The sequence below is a fragment of the Cnephaeus nilssonii genome (genome assembly GCF_951640355.1).
Source record: "Cnephaeus nilssonii genome assembly, chromosome: 18".
In the NCBI taxonomy this organism is placed as follows: Eukaryota; Metazoa; Chordata; class Mammalia; order Chiroptera; family Vespertilionidae; genus Cnephaeus; species Cnephaeus nilssonii.
Genome location: NC_137089.1, coordinates 44952973 through 44975694, shown reverse-complemented (window position 1 = coordinate 44975694; position 22722 = coordinate 44952973). Strand labels below are relative to the sequence as shown.

The 22722-nt window shown below is 46.1% G+C and overlaps 1 protein-coding gene across 1 annotated transcript in view; it reads left to right on the top strand.

The window, feature by feature from the left end:
- Positions 1-22722, top strand: part of FBXO32 (F-box protein 32) — a 33065-nt gene that overhangs the window by 7325 nt on the left and 3018 nt on the right. Inside the window, exons 3-8 of the mRNA XM_079796136.1 lie at positions 747-796; positions 2217-2309; positions 14044-14137; positions 14939-15123; positions 21066-21248; positions 22445-22588. Of these exons, the coding sequence (XP_079652262.1) occupies positions 747-796; positions 2217-2309; positions 14044-14137; positions 14939-15123; positions 21066-21248; positions 22445-22588 (749 nt within the window). The remainder of the gene's footprint in view (positions 1-746; positions 797-2216; positions 2310-14043; positions 14138-14938; positions 15124-21065; positions 21249-22444; positions 22589-22722) is intronic.

The following is a 22722-nucleotide window of genomic DNA, read 5'->3' as shown; positions in this document are numbered from 1 at the left end:
TTACTGTGTCATCGACGGAGGATGCTGGGATCTTCGCACTCAGAAACCTGGCTGTGCATTTTACGAGCGAGATTAATGTGTTCTTTATAGTCTTGTTTATAAAGTCAGTTGCTAGCTGGGGTGTGTTTTTTTCCTGCTTGTCACTTAATATTTGACATAGTTAATTTAGTTATGATACAGCGATATAGTCAGCTGAATCAATTCCAGCACATGCCGTTATTTTGAACTGTTTTGAGGCTTTGAAAATGGATTTGTTTCTCCCTCTTTCCTTGTATAAATATTAGTAACACTTCTAGATGCTGTATGTGAGTATCAAAGGAGAGTATAAAGTTCTATTAATAAGCAGGAATGACAGATCTTTAGTTTAATCCACCTGCACTGCATGGTTCCCGTGTGTTATCTGCTTTATTTCTACTTTTTATGACCTTGTATAAGTTGTAGGCTTGGCATATAAAACGAACTTGTACTTGGGTATTAGATTTTTTTTTTTTAATTTGGAGCTATGAGACATTAAATTTGAGTATCAAAGATTTGGAGTGCTTCAGACAAAGTAAATTGTAACTCCAGTATCTATACACTGCAGAAATTGGGCATTTGCAGCCTCTTAGATTATCAGTAGAGTTTTTGTATTTTCTTTTTTTTTTATTTTGGTCGAAACTTTTTACACTTTGGGATAAATGAAAAAGAAACAAGTTTAAAATCTTGGGCATGTTCAAACTGGGTATGTTTTCTTATTGTCTCTGTAGATTTTCACCAAGAAAAATGGATCTATGTTCACAAAGGAAGTACTAAAGAGGTGAGCATCATCTGTTATTAAAGAGTACGCTTAGCTTTACACCTTTCCCGACAGAGTGGGGGGAAATTGAAATAACAATGTTATTTCAAATCATGACTGTCTTCTGGGGTGTGGGTGATGGTGACGAGCAGCCCACTAACTAGCCAACCATGAGAATCTAGGGCTCCAGAGAGAGAGAGAAGCAAAAGTCACTAGTTGCCCCCCCCCACCCTGAATCATTCAGTAAGATAATATATGTAAAAATATGTATAAAGATGCCCACCTCAAATATATTATTATGAAGCCCAGGCCTTTTTGCCTCAAGACAGTGCCTCCTTTTTGTTCTAAGATCTCTTTAGATTTCAACTCAGTTAAGTTTTAGCCCTGGGAGAGCTAATCACTAAATAGAGCAGAATGTTTTTGCCTGATCTGTGTGAGGCACCGAGCTGGATGTAGAAGGGAACAAGACTGTAATTACCGCACTTGCATGACACTTTATATAACCCTTTGTGCATACTTTCTCTCTGCACAGGCATTATGTGCTCAGACAACTAGGATACAAGGCAGTAGGAGAGGTTGATAGACTTTCTATCATTGGAGAACATCTGGTTCCCTCTGCGATATGAGACCCCGAAGGGTCAGTGATGTGCCCAGATACCCAGAGCTGAGCTGGGACTCTGAGTCAGGGCTCTCTACTCCCAGTTCCTTATGGGTTCATAGGTCAAAGATCAAAACTACTTTTTTAAAAAAAAAATAATATGTTGTCATTGATTTTAGAGAAAGGGGAAGGAAGAGGGATAGAGAGATTAAAAACATTGATGAAAGAGAGACATCGACCGGCTGCCTCCTGCACACCCCCTACTGGGGATTGAGCCCGTAGCCTGGCATGCGCCCTGACCGGGAATGGAACCATGACCTCCTGGTTCACGGGTCAATGCTCAACCACTGAGCCACACCTGCTGGGCCAAAACTGTTTGCTTCTTCATGAAGCCTTAAAAACGCTTCGGATGGTCAGACCGAGAAAAGTACTGGCGATGCGAGGCAAGGTAGCAGGCAGAGTTGGCAGGTAGGTCTGCTGCTGCTCCCCGGAGTATGTTACCATGAAGCATCTGCCACCATCTCACACACCACACATCCAGCTCCTAGCCTTTGCTTGATGAGCAGCCACTTGTGAATTTCCCCGGCTACTCCATGCAGGGAACAAGGGCCCAAATGGTTCAAGTCACGAAGAGGGGTGTTAACCTGTGAGTCACTGACCAGAGCAGCTGCCAGCTCCACTACCCCCATATTTGTGGCTCTCGGGGGGTTCCCAGAAAAGGCATGTCGTGTCACAAGAAAGGAGGAAATGGTCATGGTTACCTAGGACAGGCACCAAGTGTATTCCTTCCAGTCTGGGTGGATTGTTCTGGAATAACCTCCGCATCCCTCTTCTCATGTTCAGCGCCATGGTTATTGCACGTTGGGGGAAGCTTTCAACAGGCTGGACTTCTCCACCGCCATTCTGGACTCCAGAAGATTTAACTACGTCGTCCGGGTAAGTCCCAGGAACCCGAAGGCTGACCCAGCCTCTCTCTCAAGTTAAATTGTCTTTCGGGTTGTCTACAAGTAGTTTCCCCAAAGAAGTAACTTGTTAAGACCCTGAGAACTTGGAGGAAAGCAGAAATGGACTCCTCAACTTCCCCCTTCCCGCCGTACTTGACGTTCCTATGTGGATTGTTAGGGTGTCCCCGAGATTGGCCCCGATAGAGGACAGGGGGCAGATGGGATGCCAGGACACTCAGTGAGCCGCTCCCAGCCCCCGTGGGTACAAGGGAGCAGGTTGCAGCCAGCAACACTAGCGAGAGAGAACTGAGCAGTCAGCAAGCCATAAAGCACCTGGGCTGGTTTTAAAAACCTCCTGCACCTCTGCCTGCTCCCACTGTCCACGTCCTTGTCCCACTGCAGCTGCCCCTAGGTGAGCCCAAGGCTTTCTGGGCTCCGACCACAACACGGGATGAGTTCAGAGCACCTCAGTGCTTCTTTCCCACGACTCCCTCTCACCTCCACCCTCATATGATAACAGTAGTCAGTCCTGTGTTTACCCGAAACTACCTGTCGGGGTCAGTTGCTTTCCCTTTGTTTTTAATGAGCTGTCGCGAAATACCAATGATGATGATAGAAAAGCAAGTACTAGTAAGTCTAACCACGACCTCCAAGTCAGGGCTTCTTCTTAATTGGTTTATTATTGTGCGTTTTTGTCCGTGGTGCCCGCCTCGGAGGTAGCAGCTATTTGGATTTTAGGCTCAGGAGTAGGAGGGCACATGGGCGTCGGTCGGTTTGGTTTTTATTTTCTTCTTCCCGGGTTGTTGTGCTCCTCCGTGCCATGCCATTGAGTCAGATGATTGCGAAGGCTCGGCCAGAGCGATGACATTCAGGCTCCCTTGAGGCCCGGATCGTTCACCTGTCATCTGGGCAGATGCAGGGCTGCCGTCCCAGCTGACCTGATGAAAACCCAGGCCTCCTTAGAGGGAGGAGCCCTGAGCTGCGCCGGGGCCACGTGAGCAGATCTGTCCACTCTTCAGCTGAGCCCTTATTCCAGTCCAAAGGTGTTGAAAATAGGAGCCCGTCTCGATGAAACGTTCGTGTCATTTGGTGTGACTCTGTCACTCCAGGGAGGTCACTGAGGACTGCAGTCCAGTGCAGGCTGGCTGGAGGCAGGCCAGGAAGATCTGGACACTGTTGCTAAGAATATGAATAGTTTCCATCCCCTCCGTGTTGGAGCCAGACACCCAGATCTGGTGTCTTCGTTACAGACTGGTCAGCAACATGGCCAGTTTTCAGACGGTTCTCCTTCCCACCTGTTATTCCTTTCACAGGAAATAGAATTACAGAAAGGAGCAAGGATCACAACAGAGAAAATCTACTTCGTGCAATTGTGCATTCTCCTCCTTTATCCTTTCAATAACCCTACAAAGTGTAGGTGCTTTTATTATCTCTGTTTAAACAAATGGAGGTGTAGCAAGATAAAATGAATTTTCCAGCAGGCGTGGCTCAGTGGTTGAGCATCGACCTATGAACCAGGAGGGCACGGTTCAATTTGTGGTCAGGGCACATGCCCAGGTTGCGGGCTCGATCCCCAGTGTGGGGCGTGCAGGAGGCAGCCCATCAATGAGTCTCTCTCATCATTGATGTTTTCATCTCTTTCTCTCCTCCTTTCCTCTCTGAAATTAATAAAATAATATATATTTTTAAAAATAAACAAATGGAGGTGTAGCAAGATAAAATGAATTTTCCAAGGTCATGAAGTTACAGAAGTACAAAATGAGGATCTGAAACCAGCGCAGTCCACAGTAAGTTTTATGTAAGCAGGGGACTGTCAGTAAAATGGCCGGGGTCAGAGGATTGAAAGCTCCTACCACCTTCACTGTTTCAGCCTCTCCAAGACTCAGTTTCCCCCTCCGTAAGAGGGACTCAGAATAACCTCAGCTGCACAGGGTGGCTGTGAAACCCAGTAACGCATTATGTATGGAAATACTCTGCGGGCCAGAAACTATTATGCAAAGTCAGCTACTGATATTCATTGTTAAGTTGGTAAAAATGTTTTTTTCTGCTTTAAAAATAATAGTTAACTAGGAGATCTTGCCATTGATTAGGACTCAGCACAAAGAACTTGTGTCTGATAGTGTGTAATTGCAAACTGTCTCATGAGCACTTTCTCTTAAATAATTTTGAAGTTAGAGAAACTGCCCAATGCGTTCAGAGTTGTTAGGTTCCAAAGTAGTGGAAAAATATTACTGTTTTGGAAAGAACAATCTTTTTTTCCCCTTCCCTGTCAGAACCCTCTGTAATTTGAGAAATAATATGTTATTTTTATGAAGAGCTTAAAACAATTTAATGACAGGCACTGCATTTTGAGGCTTTCTTATGAGGAACTCAATACACTTCTCATATATTCTTCTTATCCTTAAACCAACTTTGCAAAGTGGCTTGCCAGTATCTTCTCCCCATTTACTACTTTGACCTAATGGTTTCTTGATGCTGCAGCAATTTCTTAGTTCCAGTAAGAAGCTGAACCAACTTTGAAGGCCTTAAAAAATTGTTTTATTCTCTTTAAAGGCAAAGTCCATTTCTTAAATACATTGTGTTCATGCTGGCTGTCACCTCCAGAAAAAGAGACGCAGAGGGAAGCAAAGAGATGGCCAACGCTGCTATCTCAGAATGTTATAATTTTTATCAGTCAGCACAGGAATTTGTGGAAATTTTGGAACCAAATGTTTTGAATATAAATTGCAGAGGTTTTATATTTTTTAACATAAATGGCATTTGTACCCGAACTGAATTCAAGCTACACCTGTTGACATTATCCCCTTCCCCACACACACCCAATGGCTTGAATGCTATTTTGACTGTGAGTTTTGAAGATGATTTAAAGTCTTTAGAAGCAGCAACTGACTCATTTATGAATGGTCACTTTTTAAAAAATGGTTTACACCATACCTCAAGACCAACACATTTTGGAAATTCCCCTTGTGGGGGCCGTGACTGGAGAGGATCCCAGGAGTTGGGCTGGTGGTGAGGCTCAAACTGGGGTAACCACAGGAGGGAAGTGCTGACTGACTCACCCAGGGCCCAGAGAAAGTGAGGGTCCAGTGAACTGGGAGGGGCTCAGAGACCACACACGGCTCGTGGCTCCATGAAGTGAGCCTGCTGTGACCGTGGCCCCAACCCTGGCTGCGTGTTAGAACCACCTGCGAAGCCGGTCTACAGAAGGCCACCTCAGCTCTGGCTGATGGCATTAGCTGATGTGGTGCCCGGCACGGCTATGAAAATGCATCCACCACGTGATCCCATTGTGTTTTCAAGTTTGCAAACCAGCTCAGGAACTCCTGGGGGGCCCGAATGGCATATTTTGCACACTAGGTTTTTAAATAGACAGTGAGGCAGGCACACGGGATGCTTTAATGTCAGGAGGGCCTTTGACCTGGTCCTCCCAGCTCTCTCTATGGAATGAGACTGTGGCCACGTCGATGGTCACCACAGATGCCATGTGCAGACCCGGAAGGTCCTGGAGAACCCTGCCTACCAGTTTCCGGACTGGGATGAACTAACCCCCCATAGCTAGCGGATCAGGAAGGACAAGCGAAAGCTGTCTACTCTCTCTGTCCCTCTGCAGCAGAGAATCACAACCTGAACCCATGCTTGTTCTTATTTTGTCCCCGCATTACCACCCCAAGTCCATTTGGATATTTCCAGCAACTTATGCATGCCTACCCCCTCCTAAAAGTCTCTTCCAAAAACATGTTTCAGTTTAAGTTGACTGGCGGTTTGGCAAACAAAGGCTGAAATAGGGCACCATGACTCAAATGCAAACCCAATGCCTTTAATTAAGGGCGTGCTGTTGCCAAGCCCCTGGTGGGGCGTGATGTGCATGGGCAGCCAGCCCCTCTGCCACTGTGACCTTGGATTTAGTGCTGCACACACTGGGTGGCTGGCCTCCCTTGGATGGAGGGTGGCCTCTGCCTCTTGGATCTTCAAACTGATGGTATCTTTTTCCATTGCGACTGAGAAGCTGGGATGAAGGGAAGGTGTCCAGCCCTCGATGGCAACAGAGTCAAAATCGAAGAGCCATGAGCCCATTTAAAAATGGCCCACAGAAATGGTAGGGAATCGTGAGGACCCACTGCAGGGCACCATCAGTGAGGGCACAGGGCTGTCCGGCAGTGAATGCCCATCAGACTGCTAGCGATTTCCCAGGACAAAGTCCGCGTCTCTTGGAATTCCTGGCCGCCTCAGTCGGAGTAAGCATTGAGATAAGCAGAACCTGCTGTGTCTGGGAGCCCACAGAAGTGGGGACACTCACAGACATGAGGATATGACCACAGAAGTGAGGAAGCGCATGTAGAAGTGGGGGGCTACCTGAAGAAGTGAGGGTGCCCACACAACCACAGGAGGCATTGCAGAAGTAGGAGGGTTCCCACAGAAGTGGGGGCACCCAAAGAAACGGGGGAAGGCTGACAGACGAGATAGCGGTATCTTTGACCATGGACTCCTAACAGTAAATAAGTAATGAGAACATGTGCTGTCAATGTACGTATACTCATGAATTCAGCTTGTAAATCACATACCTTTAGAAGGTGCTGATAGTGGTGTCTGCCATTGTGTTGCTGTGAGAATTAAACTGAATACAAACAAGTAAAAGGCACTCAAACAGTCCCTGGTACCTGGTATCCGTTGTTGCTGTTACTATTATCTTTAGGGTCCTAATTACAGGCATCAGAAAACTCTCAAAAATGGAAATTAAAGATGAAATAAAATATACAGATTGATTTTTAAAAATTCTTTCCCATCCTACTTTGGAGACTGCTGGATCAAAGGTGTGCCCATTTTTTGTATGACGTTTTTCTTGAGGACCCAGAGTCTAAACATATCCCACCACAGGTCCAGAAATACATTTTAGACTAAACGTCCACCTAGGTTTCTAGGCTACTCCAGGTGCTCAATACAGGGGTTATGCTACCCCGGACAGGTGAGCGGAGTTTTAAGTGCCTATTCAGCAGACTTTTCTCCCATTCATGGAGGGAGGCCCCTGAGAGCATTAGTTCTGAGTTGCTGTGATTGAGGGTAGGACAGAGGGTTATTTTACGTATCTGTGACCCAGGACCCGAAGGCCGCTGGAGTCCACTAAAGAAAACTCTCCACTGGCCAGAAGTTAGCAGCATCCTCCTGCTAGGTCCCCCTACCTAGCAAATTGTTTGAGGCGAATGCTTTCGACTCTCTAAACTGTATTAAACCCATAACCATATCCCTAGCATTGCCATAGCCATTTGAGAATCATGTAAGACCTGGCCCCTGCTTGTCAGGAGCTTCTGGGCTACTCTGGGGAACAAGGTACAGCTACTGAAGTGGCAAGTTGAGTCTGGTTCTGTTTGCAGCATGGAGAGGGGAGCACTGGAGACAGCATCTTGGAAGAGGTAGAACCTGAGTGTCTCCTTCCTTGAAAGATGGCCAGGTGCAGAGGAAGGTGGAAAGCTTTGCAAGGACAAATGTCCTGAGGAGAAACCTGAGATGGGAAAGAACGGAAGTGGAAGGGAGTGATGGTGGGCCAGGGGCTGAGGGCCATGTGACATCCAACCTCATAGAATCAGAGGGTAGAGGTGAGGGGCGCTGGAGTAGATGGGGAGTCCAACTTAAGCAGGGACATTGAGTCAAACAGAGCTGTTCAGACTGATGCAACAGAAAGCAGGATGCCATTGCAAGTTCAAAAATATCTGGATGGATGGAAGGCAGAGGCAAGTTTCTCTCGGCTGAGAATACAATTAATCCGTGTAAACTTGGCCCTCCTTCTTAGGATCTTAACGCCCTCAGTTAGAGAGATGTTTCACTTGCAAATAATATTTACCCAGTCTTGACATGCCTGCAGATTATTAATGTAGCTGAAAAGTTTCCCTCTTCCAGCTTGTCAGTGTTCAAGCTCAAAGTCAGGACAAAACTTTCCAGGTTTTTAACTTGTTTTAAATTGTATTTATCCATTAAATAAAGTACAGAGCACTCGGTGCAGGCAGAGGCATTGCCTGATGTAACCAGGAGTTTATTGCAAGAAACATTATCTTCCTGTGGGCAGCCGGCATGGGTACTGGGCATGTGAGAAATGGCAGGGGCTTTCTGGAAGCTACTTTTCTACCTTTGATAATCCTGTGGCATGTTTTCCAATCAGACTTAGGATTCAAAGCGAAGAGCACACCGTCATAGGAGATGAAGGGATTTGGGGATAAATTATGTTCTTAATAGTCTATGCAAAATGGACTGTACTTGGGCAATAGCCTGATGGTTAAGCTTGGTGTGGTTTTGTTTCAAACTAACAGGCAGCTGCTATTTTTTTGTTGATGCTTCTGAAGCCCCAGTTATTTGGTGTCCCTCTAGATCTCAGCTCCTTGCCCTACTGGAAAGTATCTGTGATATGTTTGCATTGTAAGTAGAGGGTAGAGGTTGGGCATCAGTCTGGGACCAGAACCCATATGGATACCAGCCTGACAATTCAGACCATCTACCGTTGACCTTGATTGTGTCACTTGACCATCGTGAGGAGCCACCTCCTCTAGAGCAGGAGGAATTCGAGTATACTGTTTCCCAGGTCCCTTCCAACTATCACACTCCTTGGTTCTAATCTAATGTATTAACAAACACATATTGGGTGAGCACCTGCCATGTGCCAGGTTGGGGTAGAGGGATAAACAAAACAATCCTTGCTGTCTTGGGATTCATATCCCAACCAAACAATTAGTAAGTAAGTAAACAAGATCATGCCAGATATGTATAAGATGGAACAATGAAGAACAATGAAACCATAGTAAGACGAAGATGGCTACTGGGAGGTTTCCATAGAGGATGGTGGGGGAAGGCGGCTCTGGGCAGGTGACATTTGAACTGAGACCTTGGAGATGGGATGGAGCCAGCACGTGAAGACAGGCAAGGGCGAAGGCTAGGAGGTGGGAATGAGCCTGTTCGGGGAACCTGTGGCAGGCTGTGTGGCCGGAGCGGAACGAACTGGGGAGGCACTGTGCAAAATGAGGCTGGAGAAGGAGCAAGAACCAGTTCAGGGAGGACCTTGCCATTCATGGGAAGGAGATTGGATTTTTTTTTTTTTTAATGCAAAGGGAAGCCATTTGAGGGTTTCAAGCAGAGAAGTGACATGAGCTGATTTGTTGGTTAAAGATAAACTGAAGGGAAGAGAAGAGAGGAAACCTGCCTTTTTCTGTGGGTAAAGTGAGGTAGGAGGGAAATCTCTTTTCTGCCCATTTATCTTCAAAGTGTGGGTGATACCCACTCTGAGATTCGCTAGATGCTGTTGCTTGCAACTAGATTTTTCTCCTACGTGTCCAAACGAGCATGAGCCAAAGCACAGGGGCAGGATGTGGTTTCGGTGTGCGGTGACCACCCTCCCTTCCTCCGGTGGCCCAGAACCATCCCTGTTACTGCACAGCTCGTCGCTGCAAATCATGCTACAAACCCCTCAACCCACAGGGTGATGACACCACGGAATTCAGGAGGAGCCGAGAGCCGTCCTCCTCCTCCCCCTCCGCCCTCCTGCCTCTCCTTAAACACGGCCACAAATACCCGGCACCTGGGCTAAAACCTGCCCAGCAGAAACCGACAGCCACTTCCAAACAAGACATTTTCCTCCGCTCTCCTTTCCTCTTGTGGCAAAGAATCCAACTGGCTAAGCCATCTTGGTAAATCAATGGCTAAATACAATTCTACTCTCCTAGACACACAGCTCCCTTGACAGAGAAACTAATAAATCCTGTCCTCTTGACCACGAATTTCACACAGTACTACCTACTTGTTGGTTCTGGGCCTATTTTTCATGCTGATATGAAAAATGGGTCTAAAAGGTTTACCCAAGGCTAATAAAGGTGTTATTAACACTTTCTGGGTATTATTTCTCCCTTAATGTTAAAAGCTGATTACCTGTCACAAGGTCATATTGATATAAAATTTCCAGACTCTGTTTCCCAGAACATAACCATACATGGCATTGCTACTGATTTTAGAGTAAAGTTTAGATGCAGATTTGATTGGCCTTGAGACACTGAAGTTTTGAAGCTATCAAAATATATGTTAAACATATCTGGGCCCAAGTGCTGGCTCCATCACTTACTACTGCTGGTTTGTCTTAGGTGAGCTACATAACTTCTCTGAGCTGCAGTAGCCTCTATTGTCAAATGGAGAACCCATCCCCATTGGGTTACCATTGAAGCTTAAAGGAGATCACACATGTAAAGTGCTCAGCACAGTTACTGTCATATAATAAACATCCTTTATTATTATTAGCTAAATAAGACTTCATGGTAGATGTACCTATAAAAGTCATAAAATGTATCAACATCAACTTTTATTAACAGAGAGGGAGGTATTAAATGTACCACAAACAAAATAAAAATGACATAAAGGAATATTAAAATTTTGAAAGCATTTAAGCAGTTTGTTGACAATACATAAAATTGAAATAGAGGAGTTCTAAAAGTCTTTAAACCAACAATAATTTTACCTAGTAATATTCTCTGTATTATAATAATGATAATTTATTGAGTATATTCTTGGTACCAGGCACTATTATGAGTGCTTTATGAACATATTTTTATCTTCACAACAACTCTGAGATAGGAAATATTATTATGCATGTTTTGCAGATGGGGAAACTGAGGCAGGCAGTTTGGCTCTGCAGCCCTCACTCTTGAACTCTATGATATATACGGCAGAAGTTGGCAAACTAGGATGCAAGGGCCAAATATGGTCCCCCACCTGTTTTTGTAAATAAAGTTTTATTGGAACACAGCCACACCTGCTCATTTACATATTGTCCACAGCTGCTTTCATGCAACTGCTGAGCTGAGTCGTTGCAATAGAGACCATATGGCCCAGAAAGACTATATTTACTATCCAGCCCTTTACAGAAAAAGTTTGCTAATCCTGACATCAACTTTAAACTTCACTAAAAGATTGGGGTTTGGAAGGGGAAGAAATAATAACTTATAATACCAATACGGTCTTATATTTCATTTACAGTGGGTTTTTTACATATTCATCTCATTTAATTCTCATAAAAACCCTGTGATGTAAGTAGTCCTTCTATTTCCATTTTAGAAATGAAGAAACTGGGGTTCTGAGAGGTTAAATGACTTGAATCATAGACCCGACAGTAAACTCCATGAGTGTAAGGATCATGCGTGTATCCGCATGTCCACGTCACCTACCACAACACCAGGATAGAGTTGCCACTCAAAAGGCACTTGCTAAATGAATGACAGATGGAAAGGTCACCCAGCTAGAGAATCTAGGTCTCCTCCTGACCCCACAGCTGCCCTGGAGGTGAAAAGAAGGACTTTCCATTAAGATAGGATTAACCACAGGGTAGTGAACATGTCATTCTGCTGTCGATGGACAAATTTTGGCTGCTGTATTCCTTCTCCCCCTTAGAGATCATTTCAGTCAGACCAAAGGGTTTTTTTCTTTTCCCTCAAATGCACAGTCATAGCTCTGAGATCATTCTTGTCCTTGTGATTGGCACATTTTTAGACAAAACTAAAAGTGACACCCTCATGAGAGGGTAGTCACATGGACTCAGTTTGGGATGGATTCCAGACCGAGCTCTGCCCGCCCTCCTCCCACCCCCTTGACCCACCTCCCACCCCCTCACCCCTATGAGTCACACAGCCGACTGCCCTTCCAAGAACGACTCAAGGCTTTGTTTTCTTTCATCATGCTTTGTGTTGGTCATGTGAGCCTCAGGGTATTAATAGACCATCGCTTGGCCTTCTGAATCTTGTTGTTGGTCCGGGAGATAAATGAAGGTTTGGCCAGTCTCTCTGTGCCATTTTTCACTCCTCTCTTGCCTGTCACGTGCTGGTTGGTGACAGAGCTGAGCCAGACAGGCAGAGGGCATCCAGGGTGGCCACTGCCCATGGACGTTTTGAATTCTTGCCTCTCTTAGTGGCCACTTGGTCAGCTCCTGACTTCCGACCTTGGGTCACCAGTACTAATCTTAACAAACCAGCCGCTGCCTTTGCTAGGCGCCTTCTCCCAGTCAGGTGACGGCGTCTCTGCCTGCATGTGTGAGAGAGATAGATGCCAGGCAGGGAAGGGAAGCTTTGGGGTGGGGGGTGCTTTTTGTTTTTTATTTTTGAACTTAAAGTTATGCTCAGGAAATTAAAAGCCTGTATGTGGTTTGACAGGCTCCCAAGGGGCTCCATGGGGACAGAATTTTTAAACAAATGCTTTGGAAGCAGAGGTTCTTTGAATTGCTTGGGGGCTTGGATCCAAACGTTTCAGTTCTCCTCTGCGGCCCAATTTTTAGAATGTCACTTAGCTAGTTCCTCAGCCTTGGTTCCAGCACTCAGCACAGTGTCATAGCCAGTGTTTACTGATCTGAAGGAAAGTTCGGTTGGGGCCTGGCCAGGAGATGAAACTCCCCTGGAAAGTTTCCGAGGAGCAGAGATTCAAGCTTTCAAATAAAGCCGAGATCTTGGTTCGCTATGTCTAGTTTACTTTTTAAGACTAAGGCTAGTTAGTTTTTCCTGAGGCCTATTGGATTCTGGTAAAATTATTTTCACTTTACACCAACCTCTTTTGTTGATGACTCTGTGAAAGCATGAAGGGTGATGAGGATTCTGCCAAGGCCTCTCACTGCGTGTAGAGTTATTGGTAAGGTTTAGTTTCTCAAGCCTCCCTTTGCCCATCTGTGAAATGGGTCACTCCAGCCTGCAGTTTCACTTTTCAACAACAGAATCTTTGAATTTTTTTAAAAAATCTTTCCACATCTGTAAAGAATCTTGCTATGGAAGGGAAGGAAGATTGGGCTGAGGGTGGACCAACTTAAGTTATTATCTCTATTCTTAATTGGTGATCATGGGGGTGGTGGGAATGCGACATACTTCTTTAATGAACAAACTCACCTTTATTTCCCACCTAATTAATGCCAGCCACTCTGCTCAGGGCTGCATGTGCATGCCCTTGTGAAAAGCTCTCAACAGCCTTGGGGACTCTAAGTATTAGTAGTACAGATGAGGAAACTGAGGCACCAAGAAATTGAGTAATTTTCTCACAGTCACAGAGACAATAAGGAGTCAAACCAAGACTTGAGCCTAAACCCAGAGCTGCAAAGATCCTAGCCGCTTAGCAACAGATACTCTCTATCCCTGAACATATCTCTCTCTTCCGGTGATTGGACTCTTTCTACAAAAAGTTAAGTGCAATGAAAGGGTCTAATTAATAGGCATTTTCATTGAATGCTGCATACGCAGGAGATATCCTGGTAAGAACGGCCACTTCCATGGAAAGTGCCCGGGAAAGGTGAACATGAGCATTTAGGTGCCTTGCAAGCAGTCACTGCCAGGAGGGAAGAAGTTCAAGTGCGGGTAAAGAATTCCTGCTTGGAGCGATGATACGGAACTCAGACATTCGCAGGTCATGGGAGGTTTTGTTCCCTTCAGAGTACATCAGCTCCACTTGCTGAAGTAGGACAAGCAGAATGAATTAGCCCCGGCTGCAGCCAAACTCTTTATATGTAAAAGAAAAAAAAGCAATTAAATATTCAGTCTGATTCTTGGGTTTTGAATTACCCCCATTTGTCTTTCCCTTTGAGCATCTGCTTTTTATTGCACCGTGGCCCTGCCTGCCGTTTATCTCTCCCCGTCAGTCTGTATCTACGTGTCATGTGACTCAAAAGCAAAGATTAGAGGAGAAAAATATCTCTGTATTCTAAGCCTGGCAACTTCTATTTTTACCCACAGCTGTTGGAACTGATAGCAAAGTCACAGCTCACATCCCTGAGTGGCATTGCCCAAAAGAACTTCATGAACATTTTGGAAAAAGTGGTACTGAAAGGTGAGCTCTCTCTCACTCTCGCACCCCTTTTTATAGGCATGGGGATGGACAGATGGATTTTCCAGCAGAGTGGACATGTCATTAGGTTTAGGGGAATGTGAGTGGATGGACATGAATAACTCCAGATGCACCTCAGATCCCAAATGAGAAAAAGGCACAACTCATGGCCATGGCAAAGCGTAAGAGCATCACCCTCCTGTCCTTTTACTGAAATCATAAGCCTCTCGGTTTTCTCAGGGTCAACACATGTCCCCACCTTGGGTACCAAGCCTCTGGAGCCCAAATCCCTAGAAAATTGAGCTGTGCACAGGGCAGAAGAGATTCCTGGGCTCTTGGAGCTAAAAGGAATCTTAGGTTTTTGGATCAACTGAGTCATTGTACATATGGGGAAACTGAGGCCCATGAGGAAGAGTGATTTGTCCATACCACACCAAGAGTCATCCATACAGGATTAGGACCCATGCTCCAACTCCCATATGCTCCTACCAACAACCATCTAAGAGGGATGGCACAGCTTTCAGGTCAGGTGAACCGCTGGTGTGGGTGGAACAATGAAAAAAGAAAGAGTCTTTGTAGAAAACTAGGGAGACTAGATAGAACAAAGAGGGACCTAGATAATGGAAACTCTACCCAGTAACCTCGAGTGCAGAAGCTTGGCCAAGTAGAAAGAAAACCATATCCCCAGAGGCCGTACCCTGGTAACACGAGCAGAATACAGGAGAAGAAAGGCCCACTTACACAAAGTAGGGTGTTCCAGTAGCCCTAACTATTATTTCTTTTTTTTTTTCCTCCCCACCCAAGTCCTTGAAGACCAGCAGAACATTAGACTAATAAGGGAACTACTCCAGACCCTCTACACGTCCTTGTGCACATTGGTGCAAAGAGTCGGCAAGTGCGTGCTGGTCGGGAACATTAACATGTGGGTGTACCGAATGGAGACGATTCTGCACTGGCAGCAACAGCTGAACAACATTCAGATTACCAGGGTAAGCAGGGCCGCCCAGCTTCGACCTGGCAGGGAGAGCCGCAGTCGGCTCTTTATCGCCACTCTGGTGATGAGGAGCCTGGACCGCTCTACTCGGATGCTTTCTCCTGGGTGCTGGAGGGGGACTTCCTGATAAAGGGAGGCTGGGAAGAAGAACTTGGCGAAACAGGATCAGAGTGTGTGAAAGATGAAACGCGGTGGGAAACCCGGCAAGTCAGCTTTGGGGAAGATGCTGGCTCTACCACTGAAATCTTCAGTGCACTTTGGAGGTCTCTCCTCTCTGGCCTTTTCTTCTTAAGGCCTGTGTTGTTTGCAGCTTTTGGATGCTGCCCTGGATACAATAGAGCTGTGGTGGCCGTGGCTTCTAGTTCCATACTCTGGTTTCTCTTCAGATCGTATAAACCTTTCGCCTTTTTTAAAATTCTAGTTCCGATTCTCAAGGGTTATGACAAAGGAAGCCTTTGGTTAAAGACTATGAACATACATGTGAGAAAACACATGAGCAATTCTAACTCAAAGCCCCCCCCCAAAAAAAAGAAAAAGAAAAAGAAAGAAAAGTCCTATATTACCAGCTTAACTACTATCGGTAGTTTCTTTTAGGTTTTAACTTGGCCCTCGGCTCTCCTCCTCTGACCAGTGAGCAGGAGGAACGAGGCCCAAAAAGCTGTGAGGACGACGCTGGGTAATCTCCTGAGGCTCACTAATGGACAGGCGCACTTAGGCAGCTCACATAGCACTTGGCTTTCTTATCTAGCCACTGACCACGGCTGCTTTAAGTGGTTCCGGGACCCACGCTGATAAAGTTTGGGTCTGCCCCACCTCTCAAGAAAACAACATGAAAAACCTCTTTGACCTCTTTTAAATGATTCTTTTGCTATATGAAGTTTTCCCAATGCAGTGTCCTTGACATTACTGTTAAAAACCTCTCTGTACCTTAGTTTCTTAAACTCTGAAACAGAGACCTCATAGTATGTGACTTCCTTAGAATCACACACATGCACACACATACACACATGCACACACATTCACACACACACACAATGCAGAGCACAAGCCCAAGTAATCTATCAAAAGCCATCTCAATTATTTGACTATTATAAGGGAATACAAGACTTTCTTATGAGCGTTTATCTGACTTATTTTAATAATTTATTCCATTCCCATCTCTCAAGAGTAGGCATAGTTTGACAATGTAAATTTGAGACCCAGGTTTCCAGCTTATCTCTGGAAAACCCACTTACACTTTCTATCTAATCTCTGGCATTCTCCGTAGCCTGGACTTCCTACTCCGTGTTTTTTTCTAAGCCCAGAAAAGAATTACCCAGCCAGTGATATAAATGAGCAAGTCCCATTTGTCCCAAAGCCATCTTCCCTCTAGCAACTATGGGACACCCATTGGGTGTCACTCTTGCCCAGAGCTGGCCTCTGTGCCCTCTGTCCACCTCTCAGGAGCCCCTTGGCCACATCCACCCACGTACCTTGCACTTCCATGGGCTGACTTCCCCAGGGCCCCTTGCATTTGACCCACACACTCTCTTGGGAAGTAGCACTGTAGTTGCTATTTCTTCATGAGGGTCGGAGGGACCAGAGAAGTCCAGTGACTTTCCCCAAGTAACTCAGCAATTAGAGACAGAGCCGAGGCCAGAGCCCTGGACTCCTTATTCCTAAAATGGCAAAGCTTTCTTAACATCAGTGCTTTCCAAACTTTCAATCCAGCTTTCTTCCAACTATTTATTCGGTGATTCAGCTTTTTGCAAATCTTTTAAGTCCAAAGAAATCCCACATAGAGCCGATTAAACACTGAAGTTCATCTCATTCTGCTCATGGTGCTCCCTAGGCCAAGCTGTTCTCTGCACACTCTCAGCTTGGTCCCGGCATGGGCCTTTTAACTTGTCACCTCCCCTGACCACCCAATCTGTTGAAGCCACTATCATCTCACCTCCCTCAGAGCAGTTATTACCATCTGAAATGACCTCATCCGGGGATTCACTCTGTGGTCTCCATCCACTGTCTCATCACCTCCACAAAGAAAGGACATTACCATCTTGTTCCCTGCTCTGGCACAGAGCAGAAGGCAGCCAATAAATTTAATTGAATGAGTGAATGATTGAAGGGAAGTTTCCTCCCACCGCCTGCCTGAAGGACTTGTTCAAAGGTCAGAGGATTACAATTGAGAAATAAGTCCCCGTATTATGGATGATGATGATGATTTACCAACTGCAGGATTCGGGGCAAGTTATTCAGCCACTTCAGGTCTCAATTCCCTCATTTGGAATATAGGGCAATAAAGTGTATCTAATAGCGCTGGGGTGAGATTTAAGAAGTTAGTACATGGGAAGCACTTGGCACTGTGCCTGCCGTGCAGTAAGTATTGTAAATGCATCAGCTGTTGTTATTATTAAGGGCTCACTCGGTGGCAGACACTCTTCTAAGTCCTTTACCTACAGCAGGACGGGGCAGGAGTAGGTTTATAGTTGTATGTGAAACAGAGTTTATTCTTGTGTTATTCTTAATTGTATTACTTTCTATATGAACAACTGTAAACCCACTTTTGCCCCACCCTGTGTATTAACCCATCTAGTGAATGAGTAACTGTAAGTAGGAGTCATCACAGTAGCTAATAGTTCCTGGGCACTGTGCTAAGGACTTCCATGCATCCTCTCATCCATTCCTCCCAACAACACTCTGAGATACGCGATTCCTCATTTTGTATGTGACTGAGTAGTTAGGAATAACCTGGCCAGGGTCGCTCCACCTTTAAGACAGAGCATGGGGACTGAACCCAGACCTGTCTGCAGAGGCTGTGCTTTTGTTCAAGGCTCTCTCCGCCCTCAGGCCCTCCTTCATGACCCTCCCTGGCTATGAGCTGCACGATTTTGAGAGCAGGAAACCCTCAGAGTCCTGAGGAGCTTTTCATGCAAATGGATAGAGAAAGAGAGAGGGAGGGAGAGAGAGAGAAGAAAGAGAGAAGGAGTTTAATTACTTCAGTCTGCACTGTATTTATTTTTTTAAAATATGTTTTATTGATTTTTTACAGAGAGGAAGGGAGAGAGATAGAGAGTTAGAAACATGGATGAGAGAGAAACATCAGTCAGCTGCCTCCTGCACACTTCCCACTGGGGATGTGCCCACAACCAAGGTACATGCCCTTGACCGGAATCGAACCTGGGACCCTTCAGTCCGCAGGCCGACCCTCCATCCACTGAGCCAAACCGGTTAGGGCTGGACTGTATTTTAAAAGCTTACTTTTTAACTGTTTGGACAAAAGAAAAGTACTTCATTACACGAAAATATTAACAGGTGACATTTATATGAATTGCTTTCTAGTTGTCAAAGTTCTATCAGTATCTTCTTTTCCATAAAAATTTTATATCTAACGCTATGTAGTCAGTTATTTATTGGCAAACTAATTAGTATAATAAAGGATGAAAAATGAAAAGAACTGGGTTGGGGGAGGAGGTTAAATAGAATCACGGTGCACTGTGAGCGAGGCATCGTTTTGAAGCCTGTGGGCAGGGTGGACATAAAGGATTTTAGCCAAGTGCTTGATCAAAGGAGCAAGAGTAACTTATTTTTCTCTTAAACGTCTATATTCAAAAAGAAAAAGGCACACAAGCAGTTAACCGCGTATCAGGAGTAAGGGCTCAGCATGGGGTCTGGGCAAGAATTTTGGAAAAGTTCAGGTTTGAAAATTTGAGGGTGCACTCTGCCAAGCAGACTTTAATAGGAGTTCATGTAATAATTGGCCTGGGAGTTTTAACCAAAAAAGTAGATGCTTTGAAGTGCTGGGAACAAAAAGAAAACCTCCTGGCAGTTTTATTAGCTCACATGATCAGCAGCAGATGATAAACGACAAACAGGTCCCGGGCCTTCTGCAGCCCGGCAAAGCCCTGAATTTTACAAACAATTGAAAGTTCAACCCCGCAGCCTGAGCAATAAAAATTGCCAAGTCATAGACACTTCTGATGAGTTAGGAGGCTGAAACGGCTCCAGGTCCGAGCTTGTTGGAGCTGGAAGGGATCTTCGGAACCCTCTAAACCAGTTCATTGTGGACATGGGCGGACTGAGACCCAGACTCCCAAGGGTACCTGGGACCCAGATCTGTTGCGTGTCCATCCCGTGTCCCTCCTATGTCAGTTCCCGTTCTTCTTCGTAGGCCATCCTTCCAGGTCCCCCGCCACTGCCACCTTCCCTCTGCATGCCTGTCCTGCTTTGCAGGGGACACGGGAAGGAATTGCTAATTGCATGTCGCCCGGGAATCCTGTGTGGTCGGGCTTTGATGTGCTTCCTATGGAGTCTAGTCCCCTAGAAATTTGAGAAGGAAACTCGATACCCATTTCCAGGGTATTTTTCCCTGAGCTAAGGAAGGGTGCCTGCATTCCGTACTTTTTTCCCTGTGACCCGCAGAGGTGACAGAATACTGAGCTAAGAATGTCAGTAGTGCACTCTCAGAAAGCCCACCCAGGAATCCAGAACCGCAGTCTCAGGGGATTGGTGCTGACTTCTTATCCAGATGGCAGCATCCAGTTGATGCTCAAGACCTGCCAGCAAATACTGAGGGCTGTCTATGTAGCGATTGCTCACAGAGCACATTCTGCACGCCTCCTAGGTCGAGTTTAACAGATTGTTCTAGACGTATTTGCTTGTTTCTGGGTCTCTCGCCTGCCTAATGAGCCACTGCAGCACCTCCACGGCCAGCCCATAGGAAGCCCTCAAAAGGTGTTGCTTGGCTGGGCTAGTCTGCAAAGAATACTAAGTTAGACCCTGGCTTCAGGGATGGCGGGCTGGGTGAAATAACACGAGCTCATCCAATCTAAGCAACAAAGGGCTTAAATAAATGTTCAGGAATATAGTTGAGAAGCTCGTGATCAATTACCAAGGCATTATCCACAGACAGTTTCAAAATGTTCCGTGGGGCCCTAGGTTTGAACAGAGATGCCTCCGCGGCTGGTGGCATTTAGGCTACCAGGGTTCTGGATGCCATTTTCACAGTGCGAGTACATGTGTGCACACGCAAGCGTGCGCGCGCGCGCTGCGCGCGCGCGCGCGCACACACACACACACACACACACACACATACCAACCAGTGCAGGGTCGTTTTGCTGTTGTTGTTGACCTATTGAATGATTCGGGTGTCATTCATTCCACAAATATTTTTTGAGTGCCTACTACATGCTAGGCGCTCTTCCAGACATTGGGGACACAGCAAAGAAAAAAAGATCCAACTTCCTGCCTCCTTGGCGCTTACATTCTAACAGCAGTGTCGTACCCCAGCTTCCTTTTGTAAAAGGTTGCATTATAAAACCAAAGGGCGCTTGCAGCCAAAAGCACCTGAAAGAGACCCTAGGGATTCTGGAGAGAGGCGAAGAGTAGGGCCGGAGGGAGTCGCGTGAGCCAGAAAGGCCTTTCGGAGGAAGCGTACCATTTGGATGGGCGGGGGGGGGGGGGGGGGGGGGGGGGGGAGGGCAGGGGGTGTGGAGGCCTCGTGGGCAGCATGTTTGGGTGCTGGTGAGCAAACCTGCTTGGGGGTGTCGGTGGCCACCAGGGGCCAGTGAGATAGGAGGCTGGGGCGGCGGGCAGGGGGTACTCTGTCCAGGACAGTGAGCTCTTACGGGAGGTAGCGAATCTCGTAATTGAGTGAACTGACTCAAGCAGGAGAATCCAACACGTGCTGCTGGGGAAATCTTGAGTCAACACATGAGGCTTTGTGAAGCAGGAAAATCTCCTGGCACCTTTCAGCTCTGGTCGGTCCAGGATCTTCTCTGTGGTCTCAGCCATGGGCCCTGTGTCTGTGCTTCGGGCTGGGAGAATTGCTGCTTTGATGTCTTGTCAATAAACCAGCTTGAAGGTGGAGAGTGAGGGGACAGCTGCATCCTTGGGAGGTGTCGCCTGGTGACCTGCTGCTCTCCGCCCCAAGACTTAACATCACCCTTCTCCCCGCAGCCTGCCTTCAAAGGCCTCACCTTCACCGACCTGCCTTTGTGCCTGCAACTGAACATCATGCAGAGGCTGAGCGACGGGCGCGACCTGGTCAGCCTGGGCCAGGTGGGCCCCAACCTGCACGTGCTCAGCGAGGACCGGCTGCTGTGGAAGAGGCTCTGCCTGTACCACTTCTCCGAGCGGCAGGTGGGTGCGGCCCCGCGGACACTCCTTCCTTCTCCCCTCTCCTTTGTCCCCACCCTCAAGCTTCCGTGGCATCTTCTCAAGCTTGAAGTGTGGGTGCCCACCCTCCAGGGCTTCCTGGTTTGACTGGAAAACAACAGTCTGAGGACTTTCTAAATTGTGTGTGTGAGATTTTGGTATTTTTTAGGTGGTTTTGATGGGGGGGGAGGGGGGGAAACACACCTTCATAACCATCCACATTTTACAGCTTTCTAAAAAAAAAATTCACAAATTGACACCAGTCCTTCTTTTCTATAACAAAGTAACTTATACTTTTATGACATACTGTATTGCAGCTAAAGTACTTTTACAGGTATTATTTCATTTTATATTAATGACCCCAGGAAGGGTGGATATCATGATGCCCACTTTAAACAGATGAGGAGACTCGGGCCACAAATGGCTAAGTAACATCGAAATTAGTGAAGGGGTTCTCTAGTTGAAGAAACTGGCCTTGAATTTGAATTTGGGCCTCCTGACAGCAACTCTAGGCTCTTCCCCCGCCTCATGCTGCCTGAGTCTTGTTTTCCAACTTCTTTATATACAAGTGTGAGGTCACCTAGTTCTGCTCATGAAGCCTGTAATATTTCTATATAAAATAGAGCCACTGGGCCAGGCAGTCACTGCATCTCCCTGGAAATGATCACTCAAGCTAGAGCAAAGAAAAGGTTGACATTGTTCATTGAGATCACCTAAACTTTAATTTTTTTAATTTATTGATTTTAAGGGAGAGAGAGAGAGAGAGAGAGAGAGAGAGAGAGAGAGAGAGAGAGAGAGAGAAACATTGATTTATTATTTCACATACTTATGCACTCATTGGATGTTCCTTTTATGTGCCCTGACCAGAGATCAAACCCACAACGTTGGCATACTGGGACGAAACTCTAACCAACTGAGCTACCTGGCCAGTACTAGCCAAATGCAGTTTAGTGGCGGTCACTAGAAAGATGTCACCAACCACCTGTTTCCTTTAAAGACTGATTAAAAGCTACTGTTTATCAGAATCTACTTCTTTCTATCTTGGCTATTTCCCCCTAGCTTTTATAGGATAGAGATGAAAAAGGAGAAAAGTGGGTGGGAGCAGGACTTTCAGAACCAGAAAACCACAAGCCCTCTCCTTGCTGAACTCTCCTGCAATGACTTTTTTATTTGATATTTAGATCCGCAAGCGATTGATTCTGTCGGACAAAGGACAGCTGGATTGGAAGAGGATGTATTTTAAACTTGTGCGATGCTACCCACGGAAAGAGCAGTATGGAGACACCCTTCAGCTTTGCAAACACTGTCACATTCTTTCCTGGAAGGTATGTTCCTCGGAGGTGGCAGCCACAGGCCCCTTGCCCAGCCCCTAAGAGCCAATAGTACCAGCCATTACGACGCCAACTCCTTTCCTAATTGCAACCTCCAGCTGAAGGTGAAGATAAAACCAGTTCTGTCC